Source organism: Phocoena phocoena, chromosome 1 (assembly GCF_963924675.1).
Source record: "Phocoena phocoena chromosome 1, mPhoPho1.1, whole genome shotgun sequence".
Classification (NCBI taxonomy): domain Eukaryota; kingdom Metazoa; phylum Chordata; class Mammalia; order Artiodactyla; family Phocoenidae; genus Phocoena; species Phocoena phocoena.
The window spans coordinates 33340243-33355747 of record NC_089219.1 but is presented as its reverse complement, the minus strand read 5'-3'; the positions used below and the strand labels follow the sequence as shown (position 1 = coordinate 33355747).

Here is a 15505-nt window from a genome sequence, read left to right as displayed (position 1 = left end):
AGCAATAGGAATTCTCATTCATTGCTTGTGGGAATGCAAAATGTTGCAGACATTTTGTAAGACAGTTTGGTGATCTCTTATATAAACTAAACATACTCTTACCGTACAATCTGGCAATTGCATTTCTTGGTATTTACCCAAAGGAGTCGAATATTTATGTCCACACAAAAACCTGTATATATATATATATGGATGTTTATTGCAGCTTTATTCATAATTTCCAAAACTTGGAAGCAACCAAGATGTTCTTCAGTAGGTGAATGGATAAATAAACTGTGGTATAGCCAGACAATGGAATATTATTCAGCCCTAAAAAGAAATGAGCTATCAAGCCATGAAAAGACATAGAGGAAGCTTAAATGCAGCTTACTAAGGGAAAGAAGCCAATCTGAAAAAGCTATGTACTGTATGATTCCAACCATATGACATTCTGGAAAAGGCAAAACTATGGAGACAGTAAAAAGATCAGTTGTTGCCAGTGACTGAGTGGATGAGTAGGCAAAGTACAGAGGATTTTTAGTGCAGTTAAACTATTTTGTATGATCCTATAATGATGGATACATGTCTCCATTAGACCAAATTCATAGAATATACAACACCAAGGGAGAACCCTAATGTAAACTGTGGACTTTGGGTGATTATGATGTGTCAGTGTCGGTTCATCAGTTTTAACAAATGTGGTAGGGGATGTTGATAATAGGGGAGACTCTGCACCTGTTACGGCAGGATGTTTATGGGAAAGCTCTGTACCTTCCTCTCAATTTTGCTAAGTTTTGAACCTAAAACTGCTCTAAAAAAATGTGGTCTTAACAAAAAAGTAACGAATTATTGATACATTCAACAAATGGATGAATATCAGAATAGTTAATGCTGAGTGGAAGAAAGTAGACCCCCAAAAAGTATATTCTCTATGGTTCCATTTAAGTCTAGAAATGCAAACCAGTCTACACTGATAGAAAGTAAAGCAATGTTTGCCTGGAAAGAGGGGTCTGGGAAGAGCTAGACAGAGAGATTATAAAAGGATATGCAAGACTTGAGAGTGCGTCCATGTTCCTTATCTTGGTTGTGGTGATGTTTTCCAGGGTGTACGTGATGTATATGGTGTCATGAGTGTATGCATATGTCGGTACTTACCAAAGTGTGTAGTTTATTGTATGTCAGTTATAACTAAAAGTTGTTTTAAAAAATAGGAATTGATTTATAAGTTAATGTCAAAGTAAGAAAAAAAATCAACTGCCAATGGTTAGTCTGTGTGGTAGACATACAAACCAATACACTGAAGTGCTCCATGAAGAGACACTAAGGATATGATAGTTTAATAGGATGATTTCTAAAAAGAAAATGTTAAGAACACCTGGAGGGTTAAGGATTTGGAGACGATAGGATGAAAAACAGCATTTAAGCAAGGGCCACTTGAGACATTCTTGTCCTTTTCTTACTGGTGAGTCAATATTTGATGCTTCAGTGGAAAGTAATTTTTTTCCCTTTCATTTTACATTTCAGTGTTTATTTTGTATGAAACCCTTCCTAAGTATTAGGGAATAATTCAAGGGGGTTGTTCCTGACCCAGCTGTAACCAGTTTGAGTCCAAAGCATAAACTTTCAGGTTCCGTCTCTTAATATCCTTACTGAAAATGCCGTTTATTCTTAGTTTGCCTAATCCCCATGGCTTGTTCTCCTCAGTCCTACACACCTCCAAGCAACGAGTTCAAGATCAGTATGAAATTGGAAGCACAGGATCCCAGGAACACCACATCTACCTGTATTGCCACAGTAGTTGGACTGACAGGCGCTCGCCTCCGCCTTCGCCTTGATGGCAGCGACAACAAGAATGACTTCTGGCGTCTGGTTGACTCAGCTGAAATCCAGCCTATCGGGAATTGTGAGAAGAATGGGGGTATGCTGCAGCCTCCGCTGGGTGAGTAACTAGACCCAAGCTCTCCCTAGCCCATTAGTTATCTTCCCCAAATTGTACATCCTGTTAAAGGAAAACATAAGGTCCTCTGCCTACCCCTTCTTTTTCGTATGGTCCAAAGGAAAAGGCCCACCTAAAATGAAATGACCTGAAAAATCTGGACCTATCCATTCTACATTAACTTATGATATCCAAGCTTCTCTCAAGCTCTTCTTTTTCTAACAAGAAACCACACATTTCATCCTTCTTTGTCACTTCCCCTTTACCCTGAGAAAAAGAATGGAAGGAGATCTGGACGTTTAACTTGCCTCAAAAAACCATAGACTTTTCACCAAATCCTAACAGGAAGTGAGAGAAAAATCTCCCAGTAGAAAGGATGACTATTACAAAGATCCATTATCTCCTTTCCCCTAAATTTTTACTTGGTCCTTGGAATTTTCTCACTTTGAGTCAGTTATTAAGTAAAATGCATTATTTTACTTAAACTAATAACCCCACTGTATTTTTATCCTCAGGATCAGATTCACCTTTTTTTGCCTCAATATACCTGAATGATTTAGCCCATCTCATCAGTTACTACTAATCACTATTGCAGTGAGTCTCAACAGAGGATAGAGAGAGATGGGTTATAGGCTATGTTCCCTTCAGGAGGCTGTGCTAAATTAAATGAACATTAGAGGACAGTATCATTTGAAAGACCTCCCCAGGTGGTTATTTAACATTTTCCTCCATTAAAAAAAATTATTTGTAATGTAAACTTTCAAATGTATACAAAAGTAGGAAAAATAGCACAGTGAATGTCCATGTATCCCTTATCCTTGATAGTCAATCTTGTTTTCTTTGTACCTATACACACTCCCTGCCTGCTCCTGCCCGATTGCCTAAACATAGTATTTTATTGTTAAATATTTAGTATGTATCTCTCATAGTTAATATTTTAAAAGCATAATCATAATAACATTATCACATGTAAATAATGATAATTCCTTAATATCAACGAATATTTACTCAATGTTTAAATTTTCCCTACTGTCTGTCTATCTGTCTGTCTGTCTCCCTCTTTCTCTCTCTCTTTATTCCATTTTCTTTGAATCAGGATCCAAATAAAATCAACATATTGCAGTTGGTTGATATGTCCCTTATGTCTCTTTTAGTCTATGGGTTCTTCTTCTCTCTCTTATTTTTTCTTGCAATTTATTTGTTGAAAAACCTGAGTCATTTGTCTTTAAAAAATTCCCACAATTAGATTTTGCTGATTGTATCTCTGTGGTATCATTTAACATGTTTCTCTGTCCTCTCTTCCTAGAAATTGGTAACTAGATCTAGAGGCTTGATCAGGTTAAGGTTCAATTTTTTCATAAGAATATTTCATAGATGGTGGTCTTTATTAGGAAGCATATATAGTCTGGTTGTTGTCTCTCATTTTATGATGTAGTAGCCATTACTGCTTGTGGTCTAGAGCAGGGGTTGACAGATTTTCTTAAAGAGTCAGATAGTAAATATTTCATGCTTATGGGCCATACCTTCTCTGTTGTAACTAGTCATCTTTGTCCTTGTAATGTGAAAGCAGCCATAGACGATACATAAGCAAATGGGCAAGGATGTGCTCCAATAAAGCTTTATTTACAAAAACAGGTGGCCAGCCTTCTGGCTATAGTTTGCTGACCCCTGATTTAGACCCATCACTTCATTATGGTTGCAAAATGGGAAATTTTAATATTATCATTCAGTCCACATAAATCAAATGGAACATGTCTGTTAAAATAAACTTTCATCAACTATTTGGTTATCCTAAAGTACAGTTCATGCAGGAAAGACAGTTTAAATGCTTGATTCTTTTCTTTATTTACCAATTTTCAAAATAATAAACTGGATTACCATCATCCTCCAAAATTATTTATGGGCAGTGTTATTGTTGTTGTTGTTGTTTAGTATCATAAACTCAAAGATTCATATATAACTGATGTGTTTCACTCCTTGCACTAACTGTCCTTATTGATTCTTGAATTATCCCATCTTTGGCATCATATATATATATAAATCATTCTTAAAGTGAAATCTATAAAACAGTATATTCAGAGAAATCCCCTTCACCTTATCCCTTTCTTCTGCTATAGGGTAACCACTTTCTTTTAATTTAATAGTTTATACTCCATTTTTAAAAAACTAAGCAGATATATCCGTGTGAGTGTGGGTGTATTCCCTGTCTTCTTATATAAATGACAGCATATTATACATACTTTCCTCAATCTTTTTTCATTTAGCAGTATATCCTAAAGATGACTTCTTAGTTGTATGAAGATGTTCCTCATTCCTTTTTGTAGCTGCATAGTACCGTAAGATTCTCAACCTACTTTATGAATCACTGTTTAGAAGCATCTTGATAGGCTATTTAAAAATGTACGTTCCCAGGGATAATGGTGACCATCTAAATCAAAATCTTTCCATAAATTCTCCAGAAACATACAGATCAAAAAGGAAAGAAAATCAAACCACCCATAACTCATGCCTAAACATAACCAGGAGTCAAGAATACCACAGATGGGAATGTAAATTGATATAGCCACTATGGAGAACAGTATGGAGGTTCCTTAAAAAACTAAAAATAGGGCTTCCCTGGTGGCGCAGTGGTTGAGAGTCCGCCTGCCGATGCAGGGGACACGGGTTCGTGCCCCGGTCTGGGAGGATCCCACATGCCGCGGAGCGGCTGGGCCCGTGAGCCATGGCCGCTGAGCCTGCGCGTCCGGAGCCTGTCCTCCGCAACGGGAGAGGCCACAACAGTGAGAGGCCCGCGTAACACATAAAAAAAAAAAAAAAAAAAAAAAAAAAAACTAAAAATAGAACTACTATACGACCCAGCAATCCCACTACTAGGCATATACCCTGAGAAAACCATAATTCAAAATGAGTCATGTACCACAATGTTTATTGCAGTTGTATTTTCAATAGCCAGGACATGGAAGCAACCTAAGTGTCCATCGACAGATGAATGGATAAAGAAGATGTGGCACATATATACAATGGAATATTACTCAGCCATAAAAAGGGTTTTCCCCATTTCATAAAAAGAAACGAAATTGAGCTATTTGCAGTAAGGTGGATGGACCTAGAGTCTGTCATACAGAGTGAAGTCAGAAAGAGAAAAACAAATACCATATGCTAACACATATATATGGAATCTAAAAGAAAAAAAAATGGTCATGAAGAACCTAGGGGCAGGATGGGAATAAAGACGCAGACCTACTAGAGAATGGACTTGAGGACACAGGGAGGGGAAAGGGTAAGCTGGGACAAAGTGAGAGAGTGGCATGGACATATATACACTACCAAATGTAAAACCAATAGGTAGTGGGAAGCAGCCGCATAGCACACGGAGATCAGCTCGGTGCTTTGTGACCACCTAGAGGGGTGGGATAGGGAGGGTGAGAGGGAGGGAGACACAAGAGGGAGGGGATATAGGGATATATATATATATATATATATATATATATATATATGTATAGCTGATTCACTTTGTTATAAAGCAGAAACTAACACACCATAGTAAAGCAATTATACTCCAATAAAGATGTTAAAAAAAAAAAAGAATAGCACAGATTTCAGTAACATGTTGTCTGCATGTTCAGATATAAAGATCTGAAACCACTAGAGCTAGTACCCACTCCATACCAGAATGAAGAGTTTTATGTAGGTAGAAACTGCATTAAAAAGGGAGAGGGCAATGGGAGCCTAACACAGCCAAAATCACCCCCAGAAAAAGACAGTCCCATCCAGAGTGGGAAATACTGAAAGAGAGCTAAGAGCTACTTGATTAGAGCCTTGGCTACTGGAGAATCAGAAGAAAGAGAGTGAATTAAAAGAGTGAGGGACGAGAGATAGCAGTCTTGGGAAGACAGCTACCTTTGTGGGAGAGGTAGCTATAATATTGAAGGAAAAGAAGGAAACCATGGGTAGTGATTTAGAGTTATGCAGGAACAAAAGAGAATCATAAAATCAAAAGACATACAAACCTTCCCATCCCATCCCAAATAGGCTCATCTACTAAAGAAACTGCATTTCACTATGCCAACAGAAAACTCATGACCCAAGATCCCTGCCAAAATGGAACATCCTGTTTTTTGCAAGCCCAGGAAAATATAAGACATTTCAAAGGATTAGGAAACAGCAGTCAACATCTATAAAAAGCTTCTACGTGAAGAAAAACAGAAGTAGAGGATAAAACCATTTTAACTATTGAAAATTCTACAGCCAAAATCAGTGAGTAGCCAGAGGAAAAGTGTTGTACAATAACCCATCTCAAATAAGTATTGACAGATATGAAAAAATACCTTGAATCAAAAATTCTAAGTCAGACTAGAAATGCACAATAGACAGGAAGATGTGAAAATAGAATTGTTCAAACTCAAGAAAAAAATTGAAAGAAAAATAATCTCAGTTTAAGACTGAATTCCAGGGTACCCACTGGGACAATAGATTCAACTGGAAATATAATAAGGGACATTGAGAAGAGAAATAAAAATAAATATTAGAGAAGGTTTAAAAGTATCAGAAAGGAACTGTTAGGTATAGAACATAACAAAGATCCAATGTGTATATGTATGTGTACATATATATTTGGAGTCCCTGAAGAAGATAAACAGAATTAATACTTAAAATTGTAATATAAGAAAATTTTCCAAAAATTAAGGAACACCTAAACCTTCATATTGAAAGGGCCTACCTTATTCCTGGAAAAATTGATCTAGATTGGTCAACTCTAAGACATATTCTAGTACAACTATTATACTCTAAGAATAAAGAAAAATTCATCTAAGCCTCCAGCAACAAGGCCAAATTACTCACAAGGGAAAGAAAGTCAGGTTTGCATCATACTTCTCAACAGCAAAATACAAAGCAAGACTAAGTGGAGCAGCATTTTTAAGAAATTCAAGGAAAGAAAATGAAAAGACAGGTTTTATATCTAGACAAGCTGTTTTTTCAAGTCCTGAGATTATACTGAAAGAGTTTTCAGCATGCAAGAACTCAGGAAATACTGCGACCCCAAGCCCTTCCTAAGGAATCAATTATGGAAAGAGCTCCATCCAAACAACAGGTGATCAATCTAAGACAAAAACAAAGGTAGGGACAAGAGTAGAATAGTATGGTATCAGTCTGGGTCCAGTAAAGAAAGAGAACCCACACAGCAGTTTAAGCACAGAAAGTTTAATATACATGTTAACTGTAATAGAGGATTGGAGTGAGGGATTGGCTAGTCAAAAGGCAAGAGAACTCTAAAGAATATAAGAAGAGCAGACATAAGGAGAAGCCACAACACTGGGGCAGAGATAGAGGGCCCAAGGAAGAGCCTCCCTTCCCCCATCTCAGGGCTGAGATGTAGACCTTGTTGGAGGGGGCACAGCTGTGGCTCACTGGATGAGAGAAATCACTGTGGTGCCACAGCAGTGGAACTTGCTAGAACTCTGTCCTCCAGGGTGCTGAGAAAGCTGTTCATGGAGAGGTGTGTCTCTAGAGAAACTCTTCTACAGAACCACTTAAGATGGGGAGGGTGGTGCTGCTACGGGCTGCCCTGTGCTCCCGGACCTGGGCCATAGGGAAGATGGGGTGCTGCAGGAGCCTGCCAAGCCAACACGATGCAGCCAGAAAGCAAGCCCCTTTCCTCCTGTCGTATCTGTAGATGGGGTCCCGGGTATCACTTAAAACTGATAAACCAAATAGTAGAAGCCTAAGTGAGGAAATAAGGGAATTAAGGACATTATAACATATGTTAGTATAAAGGTAACTACTAAAACAAAATTCCAGAACTTCCTAAATACCAAAGGAACAAAAAGATCAAGAAACAGATGACACAAAGAGATGAACTAATATGGAGAACGCAGTAAATAAAGCATAATGTGACAGAGTTGAGGCCAAATGTGTAATTTATATTAATAAATGTAAATGGTTTAAACTCACCTATTAAAAGAAAAATATTTCAGATTGGTGCTCAAAGTCAAACCCAACTTTATACTCTGTACAGGAGACATACCTAAAGTAAAGTGAGTCAGAACAGCTAAAAATAAAAGGATGATCAAGGATATATGAAGGAACTTAAAAAAATATAATAGCAGAGGTTACAATTCTGTTATTAGACATAGTAGAATTAATAAAAATAGAAATTATGGTAGATGCAAGGAGACATAGACAAACACATTAGTAGGAGAATTAACACACCTCTCTCAAGACAAGACAGGCCAAGAGGACAAAAAAAGTAAAGGGTTGAAGACTTTAATGAATAAGATAGATCATATGTGTGTGTGTGTGTATATATGTATGCATATCAAACTTTATACCCTGGTAAATGCCCTTCCACGTTGAAATTTAAAACTCTTTAAACAACTTTTGTTTGAAAAATGGAAATATAAACCAAAATTTTAAAATTCCTAAAACATAATGATAATAAACATCACATCAGAATTTTGAGATATAATTAAAGCAGTGGTTGGAAGAAAATTTATAGCCTTAAATACCTGACATAAAGAAAAATGAAAGGATAAATATTACGAATTTAAATTCCCAATTAAAGCAGCTAGAAAAAGTTACACTCCAAAGCAAATACAAGGGAGAACTAAGTAGAAGAAAAAATAAAGATAGAAAGAGATTAATGTGGTAGAAAATAGAAAAGCAGTAAATCAAAATACTGTGTCTTTGGAGGAAACCTCAACAAAATAACAAACCACTAGTTAGCCTAATAAAGAAAAAAAAGAATAAGCACAGATATACAAAAGTAGAAATGACAAAGGCGGGGAATAGCCCTATGTAAACTAGGAAAGCTAGATGAAATAAGAAAATACTGTTTGTCAAAATTGACCCTAGGAGCATCACATATGTTTTCAAAGCACTTACATCAAAGTACTGCATGCAGATTATTTTAGAGGGAAATCCTACAAAACCTTGAAGACCAGATAATCTCAATGCTACTTAAGTTGTTGTACGTCAGTGATACCCAACAGAACTTTCTGTGATGATGGAAATGTTTTATGTCTTTGCTGTCCAGTATGGTAGTCACCAACCACATGTGTCTGTAGAGCACTTGAAATGTGTCTACCGCAACTAAAGAATTGAACATTTTATTTTAATTATAATTTAAAGTTAAAAACCAATGTGGTTGGTGGCTACCGTACTAGACAGTGCACTTCTAGATCATAGAAAAAGGAAAATATCCAAATTCTTTTATGAAGCAGGTAGAACTTGGATACTTAAACCTGATTTAAACACACACACGTGCACACACACATACACACAGCCTCGTGTGAATATTATTACAAAACACCTAAATAAAATATTAGGAATTAGAGTTCAACATATTTACAGCAATAATTCATCAAGACAAAGTAGTGTTTTTTTTCTGGGAATGAAAAGAATATTTAACTTCAGAGATATCATTAATGGACTTCACCATATTAAAATAGCTAAGGAAGAAAGTCATGAACTTCAGCAAAAATCAGCACACTACTGAGGACTCACATTTCTCGATTTCAAAACTTACTACAAAGCAACAGTACTCAAGACATTGTGGTACTGGCATAAATTGAACATAGACTTATAGATAAGAGGATTAGATTTGAGAGTCCAGAAATAAACCCATACATTTATGCTCGGTTGGTTTTCAACAAGGGTGCCAAGATAAGTCAGTAGGGGTTTTCAACAGCTGGCACAGGGACAACTGGATATCTACATACAAAAGAATGAAGTTGGACCCCACCTCCACACCATATACAAAAATTGACTCCAAGTGGATAATAGACCTAAATGTAAGAGCTAAGACTATAAAACTCTTAGAAGAAAACATGGGAGTAAATCTTCACGACCTTGGATTAGGCAGTGGTTTCTTAGATATGGCACCGAAAGCACAAACAACAGAAGAAAAACTAGATAGATGGGCTTCAAAATTAAAAGCTTTTGTGCTTCCAAAGACACTATCAAGGAAGTGAAAAGACAGCCCACACGATGGGAGAAAATAGGAAAATCCAAAAGGGCAGAGAGTAGGTTAGTGGTTTCCAGGGATTGGGTTGAAGGGACAGTGGGGGGTGGCAGCTAATAGATACGGGTTTTCTTTTTGGAGGAGTGATGAAAATGTTCTAAAATTAGATAGAATGATGTTTCATAACTCTAAAAACCACTGAATCGGATATTTAAAAACATAAATTGAGTTACATCTCACTAAAGCTATTATTTTTTCAAAATCACATGTCCGATTCAACAAATAGTATTGAGAAAACTGGATATCCACATGCAAAAGAATGAAGTTGGACCTTTACCTTATACCATTATACAATAACTAACTCAAAATGGATCAACAACCTAAATGTAGGAGGTAAAACTCTTAGAAGAAAACATAGGGGAAAAGCTTCATGATGTTGGAATTGGCAGTGATTTTTGGATACGACACCAAAAGCACAGGCAACAACAAAAAAAATAGTTAAATTTGACTGCATCAAAATTTTAAATTTTGTTTATCAAAGGACACTTTTAACGGAGTGAAAAGGGAACTTATGGAATGGGAGAAAATATTTGCGAATCATATATCTGGTAAGGGGTTAATATCCAGAATATATTTTTTTAAACTCCTTCAGTTGAACAACAGCAAATAAACAACCTGATTAAAAAATAGGCAAAGGACTTGAATAGACATTTCTCTAAAGAAGATATACACGTGGCCAATAAGCACATGAAAAAATGCTCAGCATCAGTAATCATTTAGGGAAATACAAATCAAAAACACAATGAGGTAATACTTCACACCCATTAGGATGGCTATTATCAAATAAATAGAAAGTAGCAAGGGTTGGTGAGGATGTGGAGAAATTGGAACCATGTGTATTGTGTATTGGGAATGTAAAATGGTACAGCCACTAAGGAAAACAATATGTTTCCTCAAAGAAGTTAAAAACGGAATTACATGTGATCTAGCAATTCCACTTTGGGGTAGATAGGCAAAAGAATAGAAAGCAGGGACTGAAGGAGATATTGGGACACCTATATTTAGCAGCATTATTCACAATATCCAGAAGGTCAAAACAACCCAAGTGTCCATTGACAGAAGAATGGATAAATAAAATGTGGTATATACACACAGTGGAATATTATTCAGCTTTAAAAAGTAAGGAGATTCTGACACATGCTACAATGTGGATGAATCTTAAAGATATTATGCTATTATAAATGAAATAAGCCAGGCACAAAATGACAAATGCTGTATGATTCCACTTATGCAAGGTACCGAATATAGGCAAATTCATAGCGACAGAAAATAGAATGGCGGTTGCAAGGAGCTGGGAAAGGGGAGAGGGGAATGGGGAGTTACTGTTTAATGGGCAGAGTTTCATTTGGGGAAGATGAAAAAGTTCTGGAGATGGATGGTGGTAATGGTTACACATTGATGTGAATGTACTTAATGCCATTTACTTTTGAGAAAGAAGGGGAAATATACGTGTATACACACACATGCACATATATATAATGTACATGAACTTACATATATTTTGTATACTTAGTTTTATAAAAAGAAACACAGAACTGTGAAAACCAGAAAATAATGAAAAGGTTCCCTATTGGGAGTGTCTGGGAATAGGGTGGAAAGCATAGAAATGAGAGTGAGACTTCTCTAAAAATACCCTTTTATATTCTTTTGACTTTTGAATTATATAAATGTCTTACTTAATATATAAAATTAAACCAAAAACAAAAAGATGAACAAGCCATATCCTAAAATTGACTATAAACAGAAACAAACTGAACTCTATATCAAATGGATATCATAACCACATTGAAAAAAGAGTTCAAACAACTTGAACACAGAACCTTCACAGTACACCCGCAATGGGACATATTTCAAAGGAAAATGGAACTGCAAAGAAATTCTGACTTTTTCTTAATAATGTTAGTGGTTTTGCCCTAATAATCTGAAACTATTTTGCATGTATCGAAGATAGAGCAAATGAGTAAATAAGATACAAGTATGGAATGGAAAAGATGCAGAAGAACCCTTGCAGTGTAGGATTTGAATTGGAGGTATGTTATGAACTCTTAACTTAAAATAGGTCTATTAACTTAAAATAGGTCTATAAGTATATATTAATATGTATTAAAATATACATAAATATATATTAATATAATACTTATTGACTTAGAATATATATGTATGTATATATTCTAAGGTAATACATGTATATGTATATGTATGTATATATATGTATATATTCCAAGCTCTATTGAAAAGGCCTGGAAACAGTGACTCCTCAGTAGCAATAGGAGCATCTTGATTTGATTTCTAAATCCCGTTCTCCGCTGAAAGGAATCATGGCTCCTTGGAGCAATGGCTGATTCCAAGACTGAGCAACAGAGAAAATGTAAGGTGAGTCTGGAAGGTCTTATTATGCCAGAAATCAAAGAAGTCTCAAAGATTGATGGGTGCATATCAGAGGGATACAGGAGCCAGTTTAAAGGGACTCTGACTAGCCAAAATTGGAAAAATATGACCATCAAAGAGAATAATAAAAATAGAAGAACAATAATAATAGCCTCATGGGTCCCTAGTGATACACAGGAAAAAAAAATTAAAGTTGCAGAGAAAGTTCTTCTTTACAGAATATCAGCTAACAAATATAAAGAATGATAGAAAATTATCATTTCGGCAACCACCATTTAAATGGATTCAGACCAAGATAATCAATGAATGCTAAAACAAAGAAAAAAAAAAAAGCTTATTGGAGAATAGGATATTCACACAGTCTCAAAGTTTCTCCCCACTGATTATCTATTAATTACAAGGGGAAATTACAATGAAGAAATCTGTCAGTCATTTCTTAATAAGTGATCAAATTCAGTATCATTAATAATTAGACACACTGACATTATGTACTGCTTGAAGCAATGAAATGAGAAGTACTCAACATCCCTTGTGTAGTATCTTTGTCAAAACTGTTTAGCATGAATGTAATCATAAGGAAACAATCAGAAAACATCCAAATTGTGGGACATTCTATAAAACAGGCCAGACTCCTCAAAAGTAACAATTTCATGAAAAACAAAAGGCAACTGGACTATCCTAGATGAAAGGAGACTAAAGAAACTTGACAACCAAATGCAATATGTCATCCGTGATGTATTTTAAAAATTAAACACCTATAAAGATTTGGGGACAGCTGAAGATATTTTTAATTAAATGTATTGGATATGATAATATTGCAGTTCTAAAGGAGAATGTCCTTGTTCTGAGGACAAATATCTTGACGTATGTAGAGGTGAAGTCTATATCATGATGTCTCTAACTTTCACAAAGTTCAGAGGAAAAAGTGTGTGTAGACAGATGGAAAGCAATTGTGGTGAAGTGTTATTAGTTGCTGAATTTAGGTGAAGGGTACATAGTTTGCTCTTGTATTGTTTTTTGCTACTTTTCTCTGGGTTTAAACTTTTTCAAGATAAAAAGTTTTAAATAATTTATGTATATGATTATACATATATATGTGTGTGTGTTCATGTTCCCCAGGCCTCCTCTGGACTTCTCCCCAGAGTTGCTGAATCAGAATTTCTAGGTAATGGGGCTTGGGATTCTGCATGGTAAAATGGCTCTCCCGAGACTCTAACACAGTTGGTCTGTATTTGGGAAGCATTGCTCCAAAGAGCATTCTTCTCCATTAAAATCTTGTGTGGTTTGTGTGTGTGTGTATGTGTGTGTGTTCTGTTCACATAGGAACATTGGTTACTACTTTGCAGAGTCCTCCAGAAAAAAGGTGAAAAGGTAGAATGATTCTCAGGTGATGTCAACCTTTTCCTCACATCCCCTTGTTTTACCGGTCCATTCTATACTTACACTGAGGTTATTTCTTCTAAACAGGGCTGTCTGGATCACTAATTCTCAAATATGGCTGCCAGTTAGAATCACCTAGAGAGCTCTCAAAAATTTCAGTGCCTAGGCCTTACCTCAGATCAATTAAATCTGAATTTCTGGGAGTGGGATGATGTATTCTTTAATGCTCCCCAGGTGATTTCAGTGTCCAAGTTTGAGAGTCCCTAGGCTAGAGCAAAGCTGGCCTCTGGTGAGGCCTCTAGTCAAGTGTGTCAGGTTCCCAGTATAAACTGCCTACTCAGCAAACTTAGTCACGTGCTCTGATGTCTATGTGGGACATTGACTTGAAAGGAACCCTCTTATGTTCCTGACACTGATCAGTCTTCTCTTATGCTAAATAGCTTCCAGGGCCTGTCAGTAAAAAGGGGGATTTTAAAAGATGCGTATCTCATTTATGGTTATGGAAATTTAAACTCTGTTTATAAAAATTTGGGAGGGGGGATGAAATTTTAGAGAGAAGTAACTTTAACTATGGTATCTTAAATACTCATTTTACACAGGTAATTTTAAAAAGATTCACCAAACTCTCTTCTCTGCAAGGCCCCTGACATTGAGTAATGCCAGACCCATCTATACGTACACCTATCTCAAGACTAGTCATAACCCCACCCCCAGTGAAATAAATCTGAATTAGCTTGTGTTTGAGTGTGTATATAAGAGCGGAGCATTGAAGTGGTGACAGCATCCTGGCCGAAGCAAAAGGGATTCTAGCAGTCCTTCCCAAATACAACCTGACTGAACATACACTTCTTCCTCAGGGAAGACAGTTTGTTCAGCACCTCTCTTCCAGTTCTTGTTTCTGTCCCTCTTGGGGTAAAATTTAGATAACACACCCAACCTCAGTTTGGAAGCACTGCTTTAGTTCAGTGTCATCATCTGACAAATACAGAAATAGGGAAAGGGAAGTTAGTTGTCCAAAGTTGTACAGTGAATTGGTGGCATGTTTCTGTACATGTATTTATATGTATACATGTATGTAAAGCTCCTCTGGGAGGAGAGAATGATTTAGGAATCATCTTGACAGCCATAGAGTCTAATAACTTCATAAAGCTTGGAATTACTATATAGGACAATGGCGGGGTAAGGAGTAGGGCCCATTCATGTGCTTCCTGGTATGAGTGCTGTTCTGTTACCTGCCACCAGAGGGCATGAACTATGATTAGATTCTAGACCTGCTGATCTACATTGAAGTTCAGAGCTTGCTCAGACCACCGTTAGTTCAAACAAACGAACCCTAACCTATTCAGTAGTCCCACAGTCTTAGGAACATATGAAAGATCTTTGTGACTCGTTGTTTACAAATATTTTAAAAAGAAATCTTAGCTAAGCACAGAACACTTGCAGCATGCCTGGGTTTAGAATTGGAGACCTGGTTTTATAATATTAGCCCAGGCACTTACTAGTTTAGTTGTGTGGCCAATGGTAAGTTGCTTTATCTTGACTTTTAACCGTGAGTTTCAGTTGCCTCACCTGCCACATCATTAATAAACTTTGCCACACATGGTTGAGGATTAAATGGGGTAACATGATAAAGCATTTATCAATTCCTGACACCCATTTCATAAGTGGAGATTTTTCCTTTGTTCAGTAAAACTCTCATGGAGCTCATATTCTGGTTGGAAAAGACATACACATTACATGGAAAAAAGAAAGAAAATTTAGGCAGTGATAACAGGTAAGGATAATAAGAAGGGAGCAGGATC

At 36.4% G+C, this 15505-nt stretch overlaps 1 protein-coding gene across 7 annotated transcripts in view; it reads left to right on the top strand.

The window, feature by feature from the left end:
* SCMH1 (Scm polycomb group protein homolog 1) overlaps positions 1-15505 on the top strand; it is a 133860-nt gene that overhangs the window by 19772 nt on the left and 98583 nt on the right. For 5 of the 7 annotated variants that reach the window (XM_065872872.1, XM_065872865.1, XM_065872861.1 and 2 more), the window contains one exon: positions 1684-1918. In XM_065872872.1, coding sequence (XP_065728944.1) covers positions 1720-1918 — 199 coding nt within the window. In that variant the 5' untranslated portion in view covers positions 1684-1719. Of the gene's footprint in view, positions 1-1683; positions 1923-15505 lie in introns of those variants that run through there. The other 2 variants (XM_065872877.1, XM_065872852.1) reach the window with 2 other exon arrangements.